This window comes from Idiotropiscis lumnitzeri, chromosome 6 (genome assembly GCF_059441095.1).
Source record: "Idiotropiscis lumnitzeri isolate Australia: NSW breed Sydney's pygmy pipehorse chromosome 6, RoL_Ilum_1.0, whole genome shotgun sequence".
Classification (NCBI taxonomy): domain Eukaryota; kingdom Metazoa; phylum Chordata; class Actinopteri; order Syngnathiformes; family Syngnathidae; genus Idiotropiscis; species Idiotropiscis lumnitzeri.
This window is the reverse complement of record NC_142396.1, coordinates 12737293-12763228: the sequence shown is the minus strand read 5'-3', so window position 1 is coordinate 12763228 and position 25936 is coordinate 12737293. Positions and strand designations below refer to the sequence as shown.

Sequence of the window (25936 nt, the reverse complement as noted above, 5' to 3'; positions counted from 1 at the left end):
TCTGCAGCCGGGTAGTTGGTGAGTCGAGGTGAGACGCAGCTGCATTTAGCGATAGCAAGTTTACAAGGCTTCTACTTCCCCCTGAACAAGCATTGTTGTTTTTTCGCTTCAAACTCAACAGTCACAGCCTCCATCATCTCTCCTCCATAGCAGTGAATTAGATTTGCATAATTAAAAAAAACTAAAAAGAAAAAACACTGCAGTGAAGTTTTTTCACTGGGCAAATATTTTATTATATTAAAAATATTTACGTTTGAAGGGTGTTTGTTTTTTCCATTTTGACAAAAGGCCCAAATCCAAATTATCCACACTCTTTCTCAATACACATGGGGCGACCATTGAGCTATATTGTGACCAGTTATCCACTTAACTCTGGGGAAAGTTTAAAAGCAGCAAGGACTCGACTATGCCGTCTCTCTCTCCGCATTAAAAATGTAATCCTGCAAAAATAATCCTCATTTTTATCAAATATACCTGCAATCTGATGACATATTTTTTATGTAACAGTAACAGAAAACATTTTTTTTTTTTTTTTACATGTACTCTGTAACTCCCCAAGCCTTCATATAGTGTACTTACTGGTAGGTTTGAAACCGAAAGCTAAATACTGATAATTCTTCAAAATATTTTCCACAGTTTCAAACTTGCAGTCTCCCACTGGGACCACAGACACTTTTATCAACTCTACCAATCTACTACCAACACTTTAGTATGCCCCAAGACTTAAACAAACTTTGATGGCATTCTCCTTTAAGACACGATGTAGGCCATGAGACCCAAGGGTCTTTCGACATTTCTGTCTTGAGAGGCAATTGCATAACGCGTTGCTCTCTTGCGAGACATGTTTGTCTCTGTGTTTTATTATTCAGATGCACAAGTGGGACTTCAACACCATCCGCACAGATTCCACTAAACTCGCTAACTAAATCAAGAGTCATTTACCGGTGAAAATCAGTTGATGAGGGGTGCGACTAAGTAAAAGACTGTGTCACCTACCTGTCGGCGATCCCTCAAGCACCTCTCCGGTGTAGCGCGTCTCTTTGAATATGGGCCTGTTGTCATTTTGATCGATGACAGAGATGACAAGTATCACTGGTCCCTCAACAAGGTTCCCATTTAGATCAGTGGTTGACACCTCTAGCTGTGGGAAAAAAATTGAGAAAATTACACTTTTTTGCCACTAGGTCAATAAAATATTATTATAACAAAACATTAGGTCGGATAAGCGTTCTTTTGGGAATGTTTTTCATTATTATGGTGACAATTGGCAATTATATATGCCAGTTCGTGCAGGAAATACGTCTGCGGCTGATAAAAGTGCAGCATGTTTGGCTGTTGTGAGCTGCTGGCTGTCAAACTTCTTGCTTCTTTCAAATGTTGTCACTAGTTTGATCATTTCAACCTCTCTTGATGACAAGGTTCTCAATTGCAAGGATCCGGTAGAGAATCTTGGTGTAGTCTTTAATCATAATTTTTCATTTGATTTGCATCTCAAAGATGTAACACGTGTGGTCTTCTTTCACCTCTGAAAAATTGCAAAGATAAGATCCGTCAAGTGAAATATGCTGAGATTCGAATCATTGCCTTGTGACATCAAGTCTGGATTATTGCAATGTTCTGTTATCACTTTTACCACCAAAACACTTTTGAGGACTGTGTTTTGTCCAGAATGTGGCGGCTCAAGTTTTAAGTGTGTCATCAGCGCATGGCCACATCACTCCTCAACTCATTTACATTTTATTTAAATAGTACTTTAAAACAACCAATACTGCAAACAAGGTGCTGTTCATGATGTAAAAATCAATCGGATAATAACAAAGACAGTGACAACAGTGAATTAATTTGAGTCGAAAGCCAAAGAATCAAAATGTCAAAAATTTACAGAAATTTCCAATTGGACTCTTTAGCTCACAAATGGTGGGAAATGAATGACAAACTCGCGCACCTTCTCATGTCTTTGACTTATCTAAACTGTGCCGAAGGTGAAATTGTTACTCCATCTTGCACTCACTGCCAGCTATAGCAGTGGTAGCCTATGTGGACAGTCATTCTCCCTTTATAAAGACTCACAACGAAATTCAGACGTGGTGACCTTTTTGGCCATAAAATATACTCATAATAGAGCATTATTAACAATCATGGGGCAATCCTGTTGGGATATTTAAATAATGGATGGATTTTGGAAGTGAATGCATCAATATGCAAAAGATCTTTGGGCCGCACACTGCAAATGCAAGCAAGGGCTCTGACAATGGGTAATAGATTCATTTTTGTCCAATAAGGTCTCTCTTGAAAGGCAAGGAACCACAGCATTACTTCACCTTGCTGAGTTGTATTACTCCTAATCTTCATTAGGGCATTGTATCGTGGTCAATGCTACCATATGGACAGAGGAATTGCTGCCTTAACATATTTATGCGTGTGTATGATTAAATTTACGACAACATACAGTATCATGGTACGTACTACAGTAATACTGATGCCGTTCTCCTATTTGTCTTTTTTAATCTGTTTGCATTTATTTACAGATTATAAAGTGCTGTTACCAGTCCACAAATCACTAAACGGTTTCAGCCTGGAGTAGCTCTCTGACGGGTTTAATGGTAATAAACCAAGTCGGACTGTTATACAAGTAGATCGATTGACTGAGGGCAGCTAAATGTGCCCTGAGTACAAACTAAACCGTAAACTTGATGGTGACGAGGTATAATTTACGGACAGTCTCCGTCCATGTCCTTCTGAGACAAATCTACTGGTACATTTGCAATTGTGAAATGTGACGTCCACTCAGTAAAGTCATTATTGCACATGTTTTTGTTTTTTTTTACACGATATATACGCAATATGGACTACTGTATATTTGAACATTTGAAACATCTTAACTATGCAGTGTCTTTTGTAGAGTTAGTTTTATTCTTTTGTATGCTATGAGGCAAAATGCGTTCCCTTTGACTGTGATTCGTTTGCCATGCTTTGCCCCAAAATATGCTGAAAATAATTTAGAGAGATATAGGAATAACTAATTGATGAATTAATGAATGAATAAATTAATAAAGATAGAAAGAGAAACAAAGAACAAAATAAATTAAAAAAACAATAAAATTATTATTTAACCCCTTATAGGATATAAATAGTTTAGATTACACTCTTATAGTTTCCTCTTAAATGTCTTAAAGAGAAGGGGCCTACACAGCTTTCACTCACTTTTTCCCTTATATATACGTTCGATAATCATTTGCAAAAGGTGAATTTTGGCATAGTAAAGGTTGACATTTGAACTTTTCTTTAAATATTATGAAACACCACACATGGTTCCCACCTTTCTAAACACCCTTACAAAATATAACATTTAAAATGCAAAATGAAGAAAAAAAAATCACAAAAGCTGTAAATTCTTATTGTGAAAAAGGAAAACAGGTACAATTACTATAGTTCTTCTACCTCCGTCGGAAGCTCCTCTTAATGGTCTTCCATTTAGAAGACCAAAATGAAGAAGACGGGTTTACAGGGCCTTTCGTAAACTAAAAGGAAAAACTTTATATATTACACGTTCCATCATCCTGGTGTGGTGCCGAAAGCAGCACGAGCTCCGCTCACGTTAATTTCTGAACGCAGCCTATAACAAGTAGCTCATGCTTCAACGCATTGGGATCCAATACTCCATTTATTGCGGCATTTTGAACATCCAAACGGCTATCTTGAACAATGTTCTGAGTTTCCGAACCGTCTGCACTCAGATCGTATTTCTGAACTCACTCATGATAAGAAAACTGGGAATTTTTTTGCGCGACAAGCTCTAACGTTCATGGCTTTGTCTTTTGTAAAACAAAAACCCCTAAACAAAAAATGTATATATTTTTTTTTTTTACTTGTCCAACTTAGAAGGACGAAAAATACCAAGAAAATCACCAGAGTAAACCTGCAATAGATTAAGTTCTGTTCACAAATGAAAACCTTGCGATAGAGTAGAGCTGCAATTACTGAACCGTGAAGTCGCGAGGGGACACTGTATTACATTTTAGCTGAAAAGTCAACTGGGCAATAACAAAGTAGGCAAGGAAGATTTTTCTCTAGTATTGCACCACACCTCTGTCTTTCCTCTTCCAATCAGTTATGCATGACACTGCGAACCCTCTCTACCATATGCTGTCCCACTGCACACCCTACAGTACATCACACTCACATTATCACTGTGCAACCAAAAGCATACGGCGCAATCGCACACGCACACACCTGAACACTCACACACGACTGAACTAAGTGTATTAGACATTGGGCACATAGTACTTCAATTATTATTCCGTCCCTGTTGCATCTAGAGGAGATGTGTTGAATTCCAACAAGGCCAAAAAGGATGGAAGAATGGGGCCGACATCAGCATGCGGAGAATCTGACCCAGGGCATAAATAATCATAAGAATGTCCTACAGAGTGAAAAGTGATGATCTGTTGAACTGCATATCCCGACTCGGAGCAATGTGTGGAATGTTAATCAAATATTCTGTAGATACAGTTTTAAATAGGATTGCTCTCTCTCCAATTAATCAGTCAACATCAACCTTTTTAGTACATTGAGTATTTCACTCTTGAGTGAACTACAATAATAGAAGCCTACTTGAGAACTTGAAACAATGTCGGGGAAAAAAAGGCATGCCTTTTCAGTCTAATTATACACAAAACCAAGCGGAGGAACTATTGCCCTGTGTTAAGTATTACAAATGATCCAGAATAATTACTTTTTAGTGCTTTGGGGAAATGTGTGCGCGTGTAAAAAAAAAAAAAAAAAAAAGAGAGTCCTCAGACTCTGACTCAAGTTCTTGTGCACACCGAAACGGAACCATATTTCTAAACACTGAATTGTTTCAACCAATGTGCGTGTTCACACAAAAATTCATATGGTGTGCCAGGCCTGTGTGGCACTGTAAAACTGCCATAGCAAGGCAACAAAAACAGAGAAAAACAAACTGTGCCAAGTAAACAAACATTGGAATTGGCAGTGAATGTGAAGCGTGAGATTGAGATTTTCCTAGTAAAGCCCAATTATGCTCAGGTTTTTCTGCAGCAAGAAAGTAACAAGGAATTCCAACATTGTTGTTGCTGATGTTGGCTGTGTTCACGCACGGTTCCGCGAGAGCACGATCCATCACGTCATCATTTCAGGAGAGGTGTGATATCGGCAAGCCATTAACTTTTTATAAAAGCACAGGCGCTTTAACTGCCGTGCTACAATGCAGTTCAGCTGAGGCACGTTAGGATCGGGCGGTGCATGGCTATTGAAAAACAATAATACATTCGATTCTCATTATGCATTTTTTTGGACAAACAAAGATATTTCACAACATAAAGGACTAAAAATTGGCAACAACAAAATAAAGACAGGTGGCATAACACGAATAAAGACAATAACAAAAGAGAGAATTCAAGAAAGGCTAGTTGGAGCAGGTGGCATTTGAGCGGTGACTTTATGTGATGAAGTTAAATAAATCCTAAATGCCTCTTTCGCAACTAATTTGCACTTCTTTTTTTGCCAACACCAAAACTTTTGCTATCAATAGAGAACATGCAATCTTGATGTGTTTTTGCTATTGTAATGTCTACAAAAATGGACCACAGAGTAACAATTTGCCATTAGAGCTTAATGGTCTCCTTACAGGCATGTGATATCAACCTACTTTGCATATCTATGGATGACATGGCGCAATGTATTTAATTAATGAAGTTCTAAGGACATTAATACCTGTCATATATGTGTTTGTTACCAGTATTTGAAAGTGTCATATTTAACACGTTTATGTTTGATTTATATTGCGATACATTTTTTTAAAATAAACCATGACTTTAGATTGTGTGTAAAATAGTGACACCCACGCAATGCTTGCAAAACTTAAGCTTTGCATTTTGTTGAACAGTAGGTCTAAAGAATGACTTTAATTAAATACCCTCATACATAATTAAGGAAACAAGGCGCATAGATTTGTGTAGTGAATGAGGCCAGTGTTACTTGTGTACATCTACCGTATACGGTTAGAGTACATCAAATAATACAATCGGCAAACATTGGCCATTTGGCCGATTATGTTTGAAGAGCCATAATCTGTTGATTTAATTGGCTGTCTGATTAAACGGTTGGGCTCTGGATGTAATACACACTGTTTGTGTAATCCATGTCTTCGCAGACAGTTCTAAATCTTTAATTGGAAAAGTGTATGCCTCTGTGATCACATTTGTACTTTTAAAGCCTGTTTGTCATTTAAAACCTGTTTAAATGTCAGGAAGAATCCGGCATTGATAGTAAATTATGTAAAGATGTTCATGTGCTCATTAGCAAAAGATTGCTTCTTAAGATTGATTGTTTTGTGCACGGATTTCTTTCGCGAGTCTTATCTCAGAGATCCTCATCTAAAATCATTCATTCATCGCAGCAGAAAAGGCACTAACGGACTGACAACGCAGATAAAAATAACCGTACTTGGGATGGGGAAGGTTGAATAAAAGACTTGGTAGTACAAGAATTGAAAAGACAGAAAAAGCAGGGCTCCTTTCATTTAGCTGGCAAGATAAAAATAAAAATAATCCCTCTTGTAAGGATATTGGAATTGACACTAAGGCGTCCCCTGGTGTTAAGGTACAGAATCATCTTTTGTCTGGCGCTGATAGGATTGCTCAATGGGAAGGTGAAAATATGTCTGCTCCTCTGCTACGTTTTCTGTAGCAGTAGCCAAAAAACACTCATCTTAAAGCTCTATTACTTCCCAAACACATGTACATCAAAACCCCACATAGTTGATGTTTGAAATAAGGCAAGTGTATCTTGTCCAGTGTTGTAAAGTTTAAAGGGTTCTACCTCACATGGTAGGCCAAGTTCAGGTGGTTTCCAGAACATAAAATCAAAGTTTCCCCCAAAATGTTCAACTCAAGACCCAAGTGAGAAAACCGATTCATCCCTGGCACTCAAATTTATTAAATCATGCACTGTATGTAAACCCATAATTAGCAGACCTTGATAAAAACAAATAAAAATGAGTCTGCTACGCATATCAAGTTTTGAACCCAAGTCGGAATATCCTGATCTGTGTTGTAACAATTTTGTAACTATGCAAAGGGTCACTGCAACTGAAAATTTCTGTCTTGTGAGGCAAGCGTTGCCATCAACAAGCATAGCAGATTATTTGGTGAGGGCTTCCATAGTTCAAAGTGCTGCTCAAAAGCCAAAATGTTTCACCTTACAGTCGGTGAACAGACCACATTTGCAGATCAACTGTTTGATCACGTTATCGGGGTGGATTTATACAGTTGTTATGCAAATGATTAGACAATGGAGAACCCATTTTGAAAAACTGAAAAAAGTCAAGGTAAAGACACACTAATATATAATTAGTGGCTCCAGTGATCCAAGACCATGTGACATGAGACCATCATGACACTATTTCATAAATAATGACAGGCCTGTTTGCACTGGGACCTTGTGATAGACAGTACACACTAACAACGGAATGAGTAGTGTGTAGGTGTGTGTGTGTTGTGCTTTATCTATTGCCCACATACAGGGACTAAGTGCACACTAGGCCTATTTCCCTGTGTGCAGGGCAGCGTGTAGTGAACTCTAAAGCCCAGAAAATTGTGCTCCAGTCAAGCAGAAAACAGGAGAAGGATTGGGGCAGTAGTAGCAACTGCAAATAGAGTGGACATGAAATTGGTATGCATAACAACTTTCTATTATTGTAATTCAGGTGTAATCATCAAATTGGAAGGGTGTCAATGTCTAATGAAAATCATATACTTTACTGTAGCCCTCTATTAATCAAAGGTAAGCCATTTGACAGAAGCCTCAATTTGTCCATTTTCTCTTTCGCTCGTCCCGTTGAGAGTCACACGGAGATGGAATTTATACACCCAGGACTGTTTTCCGGTCAATCTCAGGGGCACACATCTAAAGAGAGACAATCACTCTTACTTAGATTCACACTGAGTTGGAAATGAACCAATCCTGCCTGCAAAGACGTCAGTTCTTGTATTGTTCCTTCTTTGTTGCATTTTGCACGTCGTCGCTGGCACGTGAAAAACACTTCTGCCCATTTTTTCGGTTTATATTATTTTTACTTGAATGTTTTTTTTCTGTTAGACATCCCATTAACGTAATTTTTTTAAGTTACAAAATTGGACATGCGTGTTTTTCAAGGGAGAGCGACAATATGTATTTTGTTATATTTGTTTTATTTTGTATTTTAATAAGAAGCTTGTGAGCGAGTATTAATAAGCAAGCGTGCTAAAACACTTGCAATCCATCTGGGTTGCCCAATACTTTTTGTGACGTCCATATCTAATAAGGAGTTTCTATTTTAGATTATTGAATCGACGCCAACGTGAATAAGACGGCAATCTTCTCAAATTGTTCAGCGTATCGCACAAGCCATACTTCCATTTCTGTTGCTCCTTAACTTTAGGTCACTGCATTTTGTGATCAAAGAGAACGCACGGTAACTCAAACCGAATTAAACTGGGGGTCCCAATTCTCAGTTGATCTGGTTTTGTTAGAATTAAAAGCATACCCTTAGATATGCAAAACAGTAAAAGTAAGTAATAGCTTCCCATTTACAACGGCATGCAATAAATGATTCATTTTTTATAGGCACTAAAACAATCAAGGCTGCTCTCTACGTAGTGAAAAAGGCAATTATGGAAAACAGATTAGAGTGAGAGGAACAACAGTCAATTTGTGAAAGGATAGTCTGAACATAATCTATACTCTAGGTGGGAAACATTGGGTAACGAAAGCTAACAATGCGGACCTGTTTCACAGAGAACCTTTCATAAACCTTTTCAAAGCCAGACGTCAAATTCCAACGATGGTTAAAAGTGTTCGATTTCAGATGATGATTTGTATGAGTGCATCTCCTCACTATATGATGTGGTTTGACAGGCAGACCACATCTGAGGCAGAGCCGGGTGCGTCTTAGATCTGCTGTCAAAGGACATCACAAGGTAGGATAGCACTTTTTTCACAAATATCATGAATGGATATTTTGACACTTTTAAGTATTTCACATTTTTGGATGATACACACGACGATTTTAAAACTTTTCAAAACATAAAACACACGAACACACACACCCACGTTTATACATACACATGACTGTGTGTGTGTGTAATGCATGTCTAATTTCAGAACAGCGTTTCTCCTAATGCTGTGAAACACCCAAATTGAATGAGAAGTCCAATGCCATCCCTTTTTGACTTCTTATCTTCTTTCCTAATAGTTATTTAACCATTCGCTAATCTAAATAAGAAAAATAAATTACATTAAGTTCTCATTAACATGGGCACAAGTGATGCCTATCTGTGTTGAATGTGTGTGTGTGCACCCGCAGGAAAGGTTTACCCTTTCAGTGGTTTGTTGGTTTTGTGAGCTTTGGTTTGTGGTTCCTGTAATAGCACACCTTTTATCGTGAGTAATCTCTTCATCATGTCGTTCTAAAGTAAGGCTCTAATCTTCTTAGAATAATTTCCAGTCTGATCTCAAGGAGTCGAAGCAAGGTGTTAATACCATATTAAGTGGTGAAGCCACAATGTGTTGAATAGTACTCAAGAAGCAACCACAAAGCTGAAGATGTGCTCTTACAACGCCTGCAGACAGACAGCAATGCTTTATTAAATGGGACGTATTGTTGAAAATATACTTCTAGACTACTTCTTGGGGGGAACGGTGACTGGTTAAAATGTCCGCCTCACAGTACGTTTCGATTCTGGCCCCGGCCTTCCTGTGTGGGGTTTGCATGTCCTCCTTGTGTCTGTGTGGGTTTTCTCCAGGTACTGCGGTTTCCTCCCACATTTCAAAAACATGCCTGGAAGATTAATTGAACGCCATAAATTGTCCCAAGATGTGATTGTGAGTGTGAGTGGTATCTGTCTATGTGTACTGTGATTGGCTGGCAACCATTTCAGGGTGTACCCCGCCTACTGCCCAAAGACAGCTGGTATAGACTCCAGCACGCCTGCGACCCTCGTGGGTATAAGCGGTTTGGATAATGGATGCATGGATTCTACTTATTACAAATACTGTAATTGGGTTTCTAGAGTGCCTGCTCACCCACCAAATTAAAGAACCAAGTAAAGCTTTTGTTGTTTGGTGTTGTGGGTGTAAGATCCAGCCAGGGAAAGGCGTATCACTGCTCGCCTGCCGCAGAGTACGTATCTCAGGCGGCTCGCTGTAGGACCCAAGGACCATGTTAAGGCCTATTTAATGGAAAACATTTTCTCACAATACATCACTTAACTCCAACTAGGTCTCTGCTGTGCTGACAACAGGCATGTCTCAAGCTATGCCAAGCTAAGTTTAGCATTCTTGCAGTTTAACACAAGTGATTTTTTCCATTTCATCTTTCCCATATCTTAATACAATACAACTTTATTCATATAGTCCATTTCACAACAGTCTTTCCATAAGGTAAATTATAAATATATATATATGTTCTTTAATCACATTGCGAAGCATTTTTTTAAGCGGTGCAGGATAACTCACACATCCAATGTGGTTTTTAACACCTGCCAAATATTAAATATTTATGAAATGGCAGGCGGAGTGCAACCACAGGAGAGTTTCTGCTGATGTGCAGACTAATGGCACTTCCAGATGCCCTCATTTGGTTTTAACCTTTGAGCTCATCCTGCAGTTACAATTGGACTGACTGTGATTATTCAAGGTTTGAGATTGATACAAATCAGCAGCAATCAGATAGACAAGTGAAATCGTTTGATTATGTGGTAATATCTTTGTTTTGAGGTGGTCCCCGTCACATTGTTTGTCCAATTTACAACATGAAACAGACAACGACAAGCTTTTTACCAGTACCTTTTATTCCACTAAAAAGAAAACAAAGATTGATGGACTGTCCCTCTCCATGATTGTGACTGTGAATGTTTGTCTATGTGTGCCGTGCGATTGGCTGGCAACCAATTCATGGTATTCCCCGCCTACTGCCCAAAGTTAGCAGGGATCGACTCCAGCATGCCCGCCACTCGTGAAGATAAGCGGTTTGGATAATGAATGGTTGGGATCAACTGGGGCACTTAAAAAGATACTATACACATCCGCTACCCTTTTTTCACATTGCATTCAACGGAAAAAGCTTTTTGAAAAGAACGCTACAAAAAGGGCATGTTTTTTTTTTTTCATCTTGTCAACCATTTGGCAGCAACTAATCAATTTTCAACAAAACAGGAGTGAGGTTCTTCTATGTATCACCTTTTGTTCCATTGTTGATGTTTAAAATAAATAACATGCAATAAATGCCAGCCACTTTGTCTAGCTCTTCTGGGGAAAGCGCAAATCGTTTGGCAATCGGGAGGAACACTGTAGTCCCCCCAGCGTGTCATCCCCAGGCCCCCCCCCCCTGTTGGGATGTCTCTGAAACGCCTCACCAGGGAGGCGTCCAGAGGGTATCGTAACCAGTTGCCCGAGCAACCTCATGTGGCTCCTCTCACTGGAGAGGAGTAGCAGCTCGAGTCTGAGTTCTTAATGGATGACAAAACTTCTCATAGCTATGTTGAGGACACCCTGGGAAGGAAATATTTTGGCTGCTTGCATTTGGAATCTTGCGCTTTCATTCATGACCCGCAGCTCGTGACCAGCGGTGAAGGTAGGAACATTGATTCTTAAATCGAGAGCTTTTCCTTTTGGTTTAGAGCCTTCTTCATCATGACAGACTGATACAGAATCCATATTAGTGAAGAAACTGCACCACTCTGCCTGTCAAACTCCTGCACTATCCTGCCCTCAGTTGTAAAGCATGATACTTGAACTCTTCCACTTGTGGCAGGATATCATCCCCGACCTGAAGACGGTATTCCACCCTATTTTGACTGAGGATCATGGTCTCAGATTTGAAGGTGCTAATTTTCATCTCACCCACTTCACACTTGACTATCAACTGCTGAATGGAGTCCACAGTACCACCAAAGAGACCCCCTCAAAGCCTTGGTTGCACCTAGAAATTCTGCCGATAATGCTTTTGAAGACACATGATGACAAAGAGAAGCCCTACGAAGTCCAACCCTCAGTGGAAATAAATCTGACTTACCGCCAAGCAATGTGGACAAAACTCTGACACCGATCATACAGGGATAGAATATCCCATATAAAGGAGTTCGGGACCCAAAGTACCCCCCCGCAGAACTCACCAAGGGATACGGTCAAGCACCTTCTACAAGTCCACGAAACACATGGAAACTAGTTGGAAAAACTCTCATGCACTCTCAAAGACCTGGCAGAGAGTGTAGAGCTACTCCACTGTTCCACGGCCAGGGAAAAAAAACTCACTGCTCCTCCTGAATCCAAAATTCAGCAGACCCTCCTCTTCAGAAACCCCAAATACATCTTGCCAGGGAGGCTGAGGAGAGTGATCTCCGTTTAGTTGAACTTTTTTATAAGGGGGGCCAACATGGCACTGTCCTCATTTCCTCAATCTTAATTTGGTGAGACTGTACACCAAATATAGACAACATGGATATTCAACCATTTCAAAAGCAATATTTGAAGTTTTAATTTACAGACGATTATGTGACACAGCACAATATTACTGACCTGGTATGAATCGATAACCTCTCGGTCCAGCGAGCGAGTGACTGACACGTCTCCTGTGTCTATGTCAATAGTAAAGAGACCTTTGGGGTCCTGGTCAGCACCATGTCCCGTCAGTCGGAAAATATGGTCCCACGACTTCTCTGTTGAAATGACCTGCGGGCCAAACCACACACAGCAAGTCAGAGCTTGGCACATTTGTCTTTCGAGTCAAGCCGTTTGCCACATTATATTTGTTGTGTCTACAGAAATACATTTTGATAGATGTACTCACATGAGACTACAGTTGCCAGCACCATCCATGAGCAGGCCAGTCAAAAGGGGAAAAAAAGAAAGGGGGAGAATGTTACGTTCATACAGTGTCAAACGTGAGCCAGAATGACAAAAATCATAATTCGAACCCCCAAAATTGAATCGCTATTTTAAAGCAGGGGTCACCAACATGGTGTCTGCAGGAACACAGTAGCACCCGATGACCATAAAAGTAGCCCGCAGGCCTGTTCTAAAGAATGCTCATCAGTGATTGGACATTGTGGTTTCATAGGAATGCTGTAAAACTGATTATTTAAAAACACTTGCAGAGTTTGCAGAGATTTATCGAATTAAAGTCTTGCATATTGATCTTTATCAGTTTCACAACTTGTTAAATCCTTCTGGCTTATAATTGTGATCATTACTAATAATATGAGCCTTATTAACTCATTCACTTCCAGTCACAAAAAAAAAAAGATTTTTGACATCTTTATCCGTCAATGGCAGTGAATGAGTTAATTATTAAGAATAGCATGTAATTAAATGTAAGGATGCTCGTGCATTAATCAGCACCCAAAAAGTAGCTCTCACTTTGAAAAGAGTAGATGATCCCTGGTTTAGAGAATGATGAAAAAAAACTATATTACTTCAGAAGTCAAACAAAACTTAAGAGTCCAAACCATGCTCTGCATGATTAACTAACATGAAACGTCACCTCAGTTAGCGTTAAAATCAACTTAAATTTTCATTTCTGTGTGAGCCCGTGTGGGTGTGGTTGTGGATGTGATTTTAGGACACTACTATGGAATGATATGAGTGAGGCAAAGAGGAAAAATGGGATTAAAGAAAACGTCTTATGATCGGAGTAGTGGCGAACGAATAAATTCATCTGCGATTTAATCACAATTTGAATTAAAATAAAATGTATCGGAAAGACTGCAATTCAATGGCTCATTACTGTATTGAGAAGCGGAAGGGGCGAGGCGTAGGGGGAGAAGCGGTCGTCAAGCACTTCAGAGAAGGCAGAAGGTTGCTGCGCTGGCTTTTGGTGAGAGTTCCGTCTCACGAGACATTGAGGCAAATATCTAAAATGCTTGATTTTTTTCGCCTTGCAATAAAAACTCATCGCTACAATACATGTGTTGTGTCTTTCGTGATGTTTTGGCTGCTGTCCTATGTCCAAGCATGTGCCCATTAACACGTGTTTTCTTACAAACTCGAGATTGGTAAGCGTTAATTAGATATAGATTTTATTTATTTTACAATTGTAAACTTATTTTTTATATTTTCATTACAGCAAAGATTTTCAACGACTTAAAGCATTGCCTGAGAAGTTGATAAAGTTTAATGGCAGTTTGAACCTCTAATTAATTTATTCACTTTACATGATTTCCCATGGGAAAGATCATTTTAAAAAGTTGGACGTCAACCAGTCTTGATAAAACGAGTTGTGCTCAAAATCTGAATATTCTACCAGAATAGTGGGACCGTCAATCTCCAACTTCATTCTCTTTCGCTACTAATGGTGTACATCACATGAAGTGATATGCTCTTGTGAGGGCATGAACACTGAATTCCTGTGCCCACCAATGAACACAAACAAACATCCTTATTATTAACACGACAGTAGTCGGCACCTGGTGACTGAGGAATTCAGGGTGGAAAGGCAGCAAATCAAATGAAGGATTCACAGATGGCTCAGCAGTAAACCTGCAGGGAGGCAGCACCACCAAAATAACGCATGCTGGTGTTAAATGACATGTGAACGAATTACAGAGCTGACGACACGGCAACTTCAGGTGACGCCGAAGTAAAAGTCGGGTGAAGTTTGGAGTCATTACAAGATGCTTAGTGGGAGAGAGCACTAACAGTACAAATTAGTACAAAGTGTACACACTGACTGACGCAGGCGTTGGCAACGACACATGCATCCGGCGGCTTTGTCTGTGCTGAATATGTCTCCGCTGTGAGCGGGGCGGTGACTGTAGGGAAAGAGGGGAACGAGTCCCCCTTCACCACCACCACCATGCACCGTGTCTATCAGCTCAAATTAATTGCTAAGCAGACATGAAAGGCAATGGGGGGTAGATACTACACGGAAATGGCAAGAAGTGAGTTGATGTTCTGCAAAAATACTGAAAATGAGTACCGAAGCCCTTTGTACACTAGTAACCTTCTTTCTGGTTGTGATTGCACCCATTGAGATGATGCAGGCAGCTGTGAATGAATTTCATAGCCATGAAAGTTCTCCTGTGATCCTAACAAAGTGTGTGTGCACGCATTTGTATCTGTCATTATTTGAGGGAAAATAAATAAATTCCAGATGAAAAAGCAATCAATAGAGAACATCTTGAGCTAAGCATTAAAAAAAAAAATATATATATATATGTCCCGGTGCAACATTTCTATATGCTAGGATAAAGCTGCTTTTCTCCCTAATGATTAGCTAGTGAGGGCTGGCAATTGCGTTCTAGGTTCAGCACATACTGGAGTCGTAATTGTTGAGGTGAGTCTCCCAGAAAGAAGGAAGAATGTGTGTGCTGAGTTTTGTCCTCCGATTCCGAACTAATGAGCAGCACAGTGCAAGTTGGAAGGGCCTGGTAACAAAACATGATGTGAATGAGTCGCTAATTATGAATCAGCTGTGCTTTTTTCCTGCTATCACAACAAGCCTGACGGACTACAAGCGAGAGGGACTGAAAAACCAACAAGACTATGCGGAGGTTGCTCAGCAAAATGCACATTGTGGAAAAAGGCCACACCAGGGGCGGCGTAGCTTAGAGCTAAAGTAGTCGTTTCCAAGGCTAGAGGTTGTGGGTTTGATTCCCGGCCATTGTGACCATGTCGAAGTATCCTTGAGCAAGATACTGAAGCCCAAGTTGCACCTGGTGGTATGTCATCAGTAGGTAGATGTAGCAGCAGCGTGAAGCGTTTTGTGGGCCTTAATAGGTGGAAAGGCGCCATATAAGAGAAAGATCATTTACAGAATTAATTTTGCACAATAGCCTTCATACTTGCCTGTTTTTACACAAACACATGAAGACCTTCCAATGCAAACCGAACGGCTTTTTGTCTAATGCTAGGTTCACACCAAATCGGTTGAGAGCGTTTCCAGCAGCACCATGTACACTTGGCGGGTTGTTTGAAAAGAGAAGAAAGAAGAAGGGAGGAGAAAATCATCATTGCCGTCTGTGGACATCCAGAGCTTTACATACAACGTGGCCAGGTACCACTACAGGGACAAAAAAAAAAAAAATGACCATGACCAAGCTTGGAGCCAAGTGAGGAGCGTGGCGTACCTTTGTATGTTTTGGTGTGCACGGAGCATGAAAGAGCAGTCATCGAAGACAACCAAGCATGTTAGTCATCATCACTGTATGTTGCACGTATGATGCAAACAACAAACGGTTAATGTTTTAAAATATTTAATACCATACGATGATATACAATACAACTTTATGTCTGTATGCAAACAAAGTCATTTCATAAAGTTAGTTTTTCACATGACAGCCACAATATAATGAGGCTTTCTAATGGAAGAAGGTAGAGGAAACAGAGGTCTACATTAGGTCAGCGTCTATTCTAGAGTTCTCACCTGACAAATCTGTTTTTTATTGCTTTGCTTGCTTTTAAGCGCCTCTCATCAAATTGCATACCACCACCTGCTCTATTTGTCCTGCGGTCCAGGCAAGATTTGGAATTCGCATCTGGCACAAAAAAAAAAAAACATGACTAACAGTCTGAAAAAAAAACCAATAAATGAAAGCTGTGGGTGGAGTGTTTGGGGATTGGATATGTCTTTGTCTTCCAGAGACAATTAAGCAAATAATTTAGAATAAATGATAAAGCCAGAGGCTGCTTGTGATTTAATGCTGTAATATTCACCACTACAATGCGCCTGCTCTGCGTTCAGAAGATACAGCCTGTGTGTTGTTCAGAGGCAGTCTTGTCGTGAGCACAGACAAAACAAAAAGCACATGTGGGATAAGAAAATAAAACAAAGCCCACATGTAGGAGCTGTCGGACAGCCATGGGACAACCAATACTGAGAAAAGACAAGCTGAGGTGACGAGCAAACAGAGATGCCTGAAACAATGTGACAGAGGACATATTTGTTTTGTGTTAGATATCATCTGGCACTGCAAGGAAACTGTAGTATTACATCATTTTCACCGACATCTTTTCATGGGGGTGTCACATTAAGGCAGACAAGTTTATTTGTGAGCTGAAACCTCAGGCTGACATTGCATGCCGGTATTTCATATTGGGTGTTTGAGTTCGATTTGCATCGCCTAAGTGGACGTGTGGTTACCCAAGGAAAACTGAGGCTCTTACTGCCAACCAATTTCGCGGTAACTGAAAGCAACTGGCAAAACATGGAAAATATGTTGCAACACAAAACTGTGAAAAGTGAAGTACAAACCAATATTTCTGGGTGACTGGGACTTGTGATATTTGGAACGTGAGCCTCATTTAGCCTCCCTAGCCACCAAAATTAGAAACTTGCCCACCAGTATGAAAGCTGCACATTGTACACATTATTATATTCATAATAATGGTGTGTCTATGACAATAAAATACAGTGGACCAGGGGCAGTTCTAGGAACAGAAGTTTACAGCTGCTTCAAAAACCAGGAGACAGGCGCGGGAATTTGAATAAACGAAATCTAAAAAAGGTTCTTTATAATAATATTCCCTTTATTAGTCCCACAATGGGGAAATTCGAGATTCGAACCCAGGCCTCCTGGGGAGACTGGGTCCTGAACGCGGCGCCTTTGACCACTCGGCCATCCCGGCTTTAAATGATGAGCCACAGCACAGGATAAAAAGATTATAGTTAGGAAATATCAACGTATGGTAACTAATATCTGACATTTTTTGATATAATAGCTCCTTAACATACACATTGATTGGATGTACGTACAAAATTGGAGCAGAGCTGAAAAATGTAACAGAATCACTGCATGAACGCAAACTTGCTACGCCCGTCACACAGTGAGATAGTTCAGAGTATTAAAAAAATGAAAAAAAAAATCAAAGTGACCATGCTAGAGAGTGGTTATATTTCCCTCAGCTCCACTTGGACTCCACTTTTTTCTGGGCTTCGCTCCCACCATGTGGGACCCGAAAGGCAAGAGTGCGGCCGCCCCTTTGCGTGTCACAGCCAGTCTCGTGTGTTTTGTCAGCGAAATGAAGCATATTAACGCCGCATGAGCTGCTAAACAGATGCTTTGCTTAGCTCAGTCCGGTTTGCGCATGCTCAGTCTTGACATCAAGAACTGGTCTCTGACGTGTGAACTTGTTTGAAGCAATTTGGAACTTGTTTTGAATCAAGATGTTGCTTTCGTGTTAAAACAATCTCAACTACTTCCAAATCTAATTTATTATTATTATTATTATTATTATTACTGTGCAGTTAGATTAGGCCTCGTTGGTGTATAGAGCTGTCAAGATCCAGTCTTGGAGGGCCGGTGTCCTGCATTTTTCAATCTTTACCAGCTCCAACCCACCTGATTTAGATGATCAGCTCATCAGCAAGCTCTGAAGAAGCCTGATAAGTATCCTGCTCATTTGAATCAGGTGTGTTGCAGCCAGGAGAGATGGAAAACATGCAGGACACCGGCCCTCCGGGACCGCAGTTTGAAACCCCTGGCGTATATGAACGAGGTGACTTGAGCCAGGCCGAACTCAATCTTGATAAAACACTTGAATATTTACATCGATCTGCCCGTGACACACACTTGTGATAAATGCAGTGGAGTATATGGAAGCCGATTATCAGATATCTTCAGTCAGAATCATTTCAGTTGGAATGAAGTCTCCATTAATCATGTAAAGCTGGTGAGTTGTATTATTTAAACCACTAGTTTTCAGTTTTTTTTTTTAAATCAGTTTCACATATCTGACAGCATATGTTGGCAGACTAATATTCATCACAAATGATTTTTAATATTGTTTTTCACTAAAAAGCAATGCAATTTATTTTGTACTGAAATGTTCATGTACAAACTAATCCAAAATTTACATAAAACATTAAAAGCATTATAGAAACAGAAACAAAATTAAGATTATGTTACATGCTGAAATGCTAGTGTATTGTTGCACAATAGCTGCTAAAGCCATTTTTTGTAATTAATAGCTTGTGTTTTCCTTGCAAGAAATGTTAAGTTTGAGTTTAGATTTGTTTGAAATTGTTGTGCACTGAAACTATTTCAACACAATGAAATACATTTTGCTGCCATGCACATAAGAAATAAAATCTTTAAAAAATTTACTGATATCCTTTATACACAATTATTCTACAGAATTTTCAGTGGGATAATCAAATATTAAAATATTAGATAGCTGCAGCACTTCATTCTCCAGCCCTGTTATAATGTCTTATTTTTATTGTTTAATAAAAACCTTGCTTTAAGTCCCCGGGATTATAAAAAACAGACTCATGTACATATTTTGTCCTTATTAAAAATGTCATGCCATCAGTGAAAATGGGCTGAGGGGGACAATGGTGCCTTCAAAAGAAAATTGTTGTGGCACCATGCGACACAATACACCAAATCATGAGCAAAAATGATTTGGGGCAAAGCTTAATGGTTGACAGATATTAAGAGGCATTTCATTGCGGGATGCAGTTTGTGTTGGTGGCCCTAGAGAGGGCAGTGAAGAGACCTCACTATCAAAACAATTCCAAAGCCAGCAGGAGGTGTGACACAAACAATACGCTCCCAACTCTTCTCCCGAGATCTCTTGCCACAACACCATCATCCCGTCCTTTAGGCCCCCGACCCAACATCACATACACACACATAACACTCCAAGCTGAACACGCACGCATGTCCAATGACAGTCGCCCATCTCTCCCCCTCTTTACTGCTATCTTAAGGCGAGATTGGCGAAAGCATGAAAAATGAATCGCTGCCTCGTAGATGTGAATGGTTGCATAAGAGGATGGAAGCTATCGGTGTGGAAAATCAGTTTCAGCATGTCACAGACATATGACTTCAACTTGATGTACCAGCACACATTAGCCCATCCTGTCAAGTAAAACGGGGAGGGGGGTACTGTATGTGAGAATGAGGGACAAATTGAAGGGGGACAAAAATCATACGGAAGGAAGAGAAATAAATGAAGGCGAGATAGTTAAGGGGAATCTGGGCCACACACGATTATGTCGAGGCTGAATCATTAGCTGGAACTTTAGAGGATAGACCAAACTTAACTGCTGACTGTCATTATCCTTTAGCACAACCTCTCGTGAATTAAAACATCTATAAAAGTCACCACATCTTCAGCGGGTTGCTGCTAGTTAACTCAGTTCATATCCAAACAGGCACTACAATAATCGAGGTGCAAAGCCCTGTGCTGCAGCTCTCTCCAGAGCATCATTATCATAAATATAGCTGAGTATGTGATAGCTTTCATATTAGTCACAGAGAGCGCTGGCAGATTTCTCATGTCGCATCTTATCTGAAACAAACAAGCTGGAGACACTAATACATTATAGATTTTATCATCAGCACACACAAAGGGAAAGTTTGCTCTGGGTCTAAAATGTTAAACGAATGCTTTGCTTTCCACCCTCTGTAAGGAAATGAATTCATTTGTTTTATGAAGACTTTTATAGACAATGCACTGACAGACAATCTGTGACTAATGCAGTAATGCTCTGTGATAGCTCTAATTATGATTGTCTCTTTCCTTACTTGAACCTAGCTAGAATGTAAATGGCCCCTTAAAACACTCTGGTTTAGAAATAGTCGTTTGATTAAAAATAGATCAGAGAGCATGAAGAATTAAACAAAAATACTTTTAAGTTTCTCAAGAGAAACTATAGTAAAGGAAACATGCTTACTCTCGTCTGAAAATGTCAAGTAGAGGAGCGCATTTCCACTTTCAAAATGAGCAATATAGGAAGTAAAAAAAAAGATTATGTGATAAGATTTAAATTCAAACACTTGAAAGGGGTCATTTCTGAATTTATTTTTCCCAAATTACCCAAATCCTAAACCTGAGCAAATTATAGAATTTGTGAAGGACCACATGTGTCATCACTGACCTATTTTTTCCTTAGCACACGCTTACTCATCCATTACAAAGTATTACTTGTTGTTTTTTATGTATCAAAATATTTTCTGGTCCATTCATCTGCTGTCATTTGCCAACCGTGATTAGTTCAACATGTGCTTCTCTTATATCCTACAAGACAAACCTCTGAACCAATCCTATAGCGACTGAGCACAGCATACAATAGTTCTAAATTACCGAAGCCTGAAATCTTTTTTTTTTTTTGTCTTTCTTATTGAAATCATTCCAAATGAAGATCTCTTAGCCACCTGTGATGTGATAGTTTCCGACGCGCCATTTACATGCTCCAGCCTGTTAATCAGATCAGCCGTGTTACAGCCATGTGACACGCGGAGATCGATGTAAACATCACATGATTTCTCAAGATGGAGTCCATTGTTTTAACACTTTTATTAACGGAAAACAATTAAAAAAAACTCATTGGTCGATCTCATGCCAGGAACCTTGCTCCTTATATGAGTGACCGTGGGTATATACAAACGACGCGTCTTTTTACAACATGGCTGCCGGAATGGCTGGTTTTTTTTTTCCCTGCGGTTCTTTTTTTTTTTAATGAATATATTGGAAAAACCTGGGAAACGCTGAAGCTGCAAAACGTGAAGCACAAAGTGGCAAGGGAACACTGCGTAGTGATATATGTTGTTTTACATTACATTGCTTTGAAACCCCAAATTCCTTAACAACTCATAAAAGCGAATGAAATTTAGATTAAAATGGTACGTGTGGTAGGTTAAACTACAGGGACTTGTTCTCTGAGTCGAGACTCGTAATGAACCGAAAACATTCGCGCTTCTGTCTGTGCTTGGCTGGCTTGTATGCAGAATCCCTTTGGCGCATGTGTGAGAATTGGATCTGTGTGTTTACGTCAAATTAATGTAAAACAAACAACCATGTCCAGATTCCCCCCCCCCCTGAGGGATAAACGTACAACATAAATAAGAGAAAAGGATTTCTGCGTAAATGAAGCTTACTGATGGAATTGGAATTTGAGCTGGTGTCATGTTTTCCTTACCTTGCCCATGATCCTTGGGAAAGGGGCTCTCTGGTTCTCAGTGACTATCATCGGAGGAACCAGCAGGGATCTTTTCAATCGATGTGTCAGACCGAGGATCTAAAACATAAAAAACACAACATAGTAACAATTGGTGCATCATAAACAATGTCCATCCACGCTCACGTGCACTCAATTATAGATTTGAAAAGGATTGCAAACTGTGAAAGTGGTTTCTTTTTTCACATTATTGAAGATGAAGAAAATAACATGGAGTTCGATAAGGGAGGCAAGGAGGTAATCGAGTACCCATTGAGCTCGCTGCATCAGTTGGTAAAAGATAATAATGGCGATTGTCAAGGGAAATTAGCTGGAGTTTCTATGTACTGTCATTTTATGTTCATTCCACACCTTACAGAAAATACAAAGCATGTGTGTATTGTTGAATTTAGAAGCAAATATTTGAAGTCATTTGGGCGGAACAAAAAGTCATATGTGGTGTGATAAACGGTCGGCTGGATATTTAAAAGAAAATGAAACGGTAATGCACATCAAATGATGACCACCTCGCTTTTGGAGTTTGTTGCCAGTATTTTAGTCACAATGATAACCGAGTTGTATTATTATTCGCATAATGAGCAAACTGACCAAAAGAAGGAAACACAAACCACAGACGCTGATCTCCCGACACAAACAAGTTTCCATTTGATTTAAAAAAAAAAACAAAACTGTGGAACCCAGTTTGGCATCGACAACAAACTACTGATTTAATGAACCAGTAACAATTACTGCAGATGGTTTTGACAAAGTGAAACTGTGTTCAGGCAGAAGGAGCGGATCACAGATTGTAGCTCTCTAAAACACAATTGCATCAACTAATTTCATCTTCCACCCTCCTGCTGCTGTTTGTTTGTGAACAATGAGATGCCCCCCCCCCTCTCCACACACACAATTCTTTTGGATGTGAAAGAAAAAAACATCCTGTCGTTGACGTACGAATAGGAAGCTGGAATCCTGGCCGCTAACGTCGGGATGATAACCCACAATAGAAGAGACACTGGAAACTGTCCACACACCTGGACACAAGCCCACAGAGACAAAACGCACACACACCCCCACACACACACACTCATATATTCCAAAAAGGAATCCCGGTACCTACTGCAATATATTATGCATTTATTTCTCAAATATAATGAAATCTCAAAAGTTGAACAGACCTAAAAAGTTGCAACAATTTGGAGTTCAACCAAGTCCCATGTCTCTATGGTGTGATTGTGAGCGTGAGCGGTTGTTCGTCTTTGTGTGCCCTGCATTTGGCTGGCAACCAGTCCAGGGTGTACCCCACCAATGGCTGGGATAGGCTCCAGCACGGCTGCGAACCTCGTGAGGAGAAGCGGATCAGATAATGGATGAATTAAACATTTAATTACGGCTCACAATTGCATACATGACTTTGCTCCATCCGGTGCTAAGCATAAGGTTATGTTTCCAGATCAGATTGTCTAATTCCTCATTAAACAAAAGTTGACTGGCAGATATGTTGCAGCTGTAATAACACAGCTGCGGAGAAAATAACACACTAAGACACATCATTTTTAATTGACATCACCATCACCAAACGGCAATACTGAGGAAAGTTTGATTGCCACTCAATTTATTCACTTGACTCCTCGATGAAGTTTCTGGAAGGAGAAGCTAAGATGTCAACACAGGATCGAGGACCTGGTGAATAAGCAAGTGAGACGCACCAATTTCTAAATTAATGGTGATGTCTGTTGCAAATACAGAGTTCGCTGCTCATCCGCTCCTGTTGGCTTGGATTAAAAAAAAAAATTGTCACTACTTGAGTGAAAGGGAGCAAATGTGACTGCTCAGGGATGGGTTGGCTCTCAAGCAATCTCTCACACACGTTGGAATGATTGGAAGTGACAAATCTCGCCTGGACATTACTCAGGTCTTTAGTGAACATAGTGCAGATTTTAGGGGAACATCTTTTCAGTAAGCCGACAATTCTTGCAACTGAAAGTTCACCCAAATAGGCAATTTCTTTTTTTAAACGTGTGAACAAGAGGAAAGAAAACATTTGTCTCACACTGAATTATTTCATAAAAAACACACTACAATTAAATGACGTCACACGAAACAGCTTTTTTCACATCACACAAATTGTAAGCAAAGCATTGCACAACAATTTTATTTTGAGAGCTGCATCATTTATAGTTTGTCTAAATTACGAACCCAATATTGACCTGTATGCATCAGTCAGATTTAGACTAGCTTGTTAGCAAAGCTTTGGTAAGTGTGATGCCTAACGGTGTGCACACGGTGACCACAGCTACATCATCCACATTTCGAGACATCCTTACTGTAATTGAAATACGACACACAGTTAAAGAAATGACTGATTAATGGGCAGGCTAAAGGGTTTTAGAAGTGCCCTAAAAAGAACATGTCATGAGCAATAAAACTTGGCCTCTGTGCTGTCCTCATGTTGGCTAAAACATAAACTCTAAGATAACACATTTTCCCGAGGGCGACCAGCCAAATTAGATCCGTTTAGATGCCATTAGAAGATATTAGATGAAATGATGCAGGCAGTTTCTGTGGTTTCATTTGCAATGCAGATATCCTTATTTGTCCTTCCTTTCTTTTTTTTTTTATAGCCCAGAGTGCAACACTGTATTGACCGCACACAAATGTGGTGTGCGTACAAACAAGGCTTTGTTTGTGTGTTGACTGTTGATCTCGCTGTTCTTGGCTGTCAGTGTGTCTGGCACACCTAGTTGAAAAAGATCAGGTAAGAGGCACAACCATAGGTCATTTGTCTAGTGCAGAGCCAACACTCAGACGATGAGGGTAACGGTGAGGCTTCCATCCATCGAGCACTCACGCCACTAACCGTTTTACCGCATGCGCCCCTTCCAAAGGTCAGATAAACACAATGAAACAGTAATCATAAACAGCCAGACCAGAACCAGCCGAGATACACATAGTGAGGTCTGAAATGGCCACTCTTACCAAACCCGTTGAGGTGTGACCTTCCAAATGTCAGAGAGAGAAGTATTAAACTGGACATGGGAGTCTTAAACTGCTAGATGATTTTTTTTTTTTTCAAACACAGGCTGAAAGAACTCCGACCTGATTCCGGTGGGCAGAGATGAGTGTGTCACAGCCATGAAGCTGAGGTCTCAGCTGTGACATACAGCAGGCGTAAATAAGATAAGATGCCTTTATTAGTCCCACAATGGGGAAATTCGAGATTCGAACCCAGGCCTCCTGGGGAGACTGGATCCTGAACGCGGCGCCTTAGACCACTCGGCCATCCTGGCAGCCAAATGAGGTCAGAAGCCCCATGTTTTAGAAGTCACATGTCAAGCTAATGATAACCAAGGTCTCCATCATGCCATTAAGGAACTGAAACACTCGGGTGGAGGAAAAGGGATGGTTTTCTTCCCCCATCCTTCATTTTCATTACCATTTAACTTCATTAGCATTACGAGTGAGCAGGAGTGTTTGTCCCATCTGAGTTTGGAGAGTCAAGGATACACCCAAGACTGGTAGCTAGTCAATCACCGGCTTTTTTCGACTAAATTAGATGGCTGTTAGCGTTTTTGCAGTCACTAGATGTGACTGAAACTACTAATCAACTTTGGTTTTTAGTCATTTAAAAAAAAGGGGTGGGGTCTGGTGTTGCAAAAAAAACAAACAAACAAACAGCCAATCAGTTTCAATCATTTGTCGTGCACGCATAGGCACATGCTAACAGCCTTGTCCTGACCAATTACCTTGGGCTTCAGGAGATTTGCTGAACCTACAGAGGAATATCCATCATCCATCCCTTATTTGACAACAAGTGGTGATAAGACCCGCTAACAAAAGCAGAGCAAAGGGACCTCAGGCAGCGTAATGTATTCAGAAGCAACGTGGAAATAGCAACATTCCTACTTTCAGAGATTTTGTAGATTGATTATATATTCCAATAGAACTGATAACCGTGCTATAGTAAGACTCCATCCCCGATAAGTCATG

At 40.1% G+C, this 25936-nt stretch overlaps 1 protein-coding gene across 1 annotated transcript in view; it reads right to left on the bottom strand.

The window, feature by feature from the left end:
- The window catches only part of cdh13 (cadherin 13, H-cadherin (heart)), a 241863-nt gene that overhangs the window by 113897 nt on the left and 102030 nt on the right, over window positions 1-25936 (bottom strand). Inside the window, exons 4-7 of the mRNA XM_088299366.1 lie at window positions 21926-22024; window positions 12851-12856; window positions 12580-12732; window positions 997-1141 (exon numbers count right to left, since the gene is read on the bottom strand). Coding sequence (XP_088155492.1) covers window positions 997-1141; window positions 12580-12732; window positions 12851-12856; window positions 21926-22024 — 403 coding nt within the window. The remainder of the gene's footprint in view (window positions 1-996; window positions 1142-12579; window positions 12733-12850; window positions 12857-21925; window positions 22025-25936) is intronic.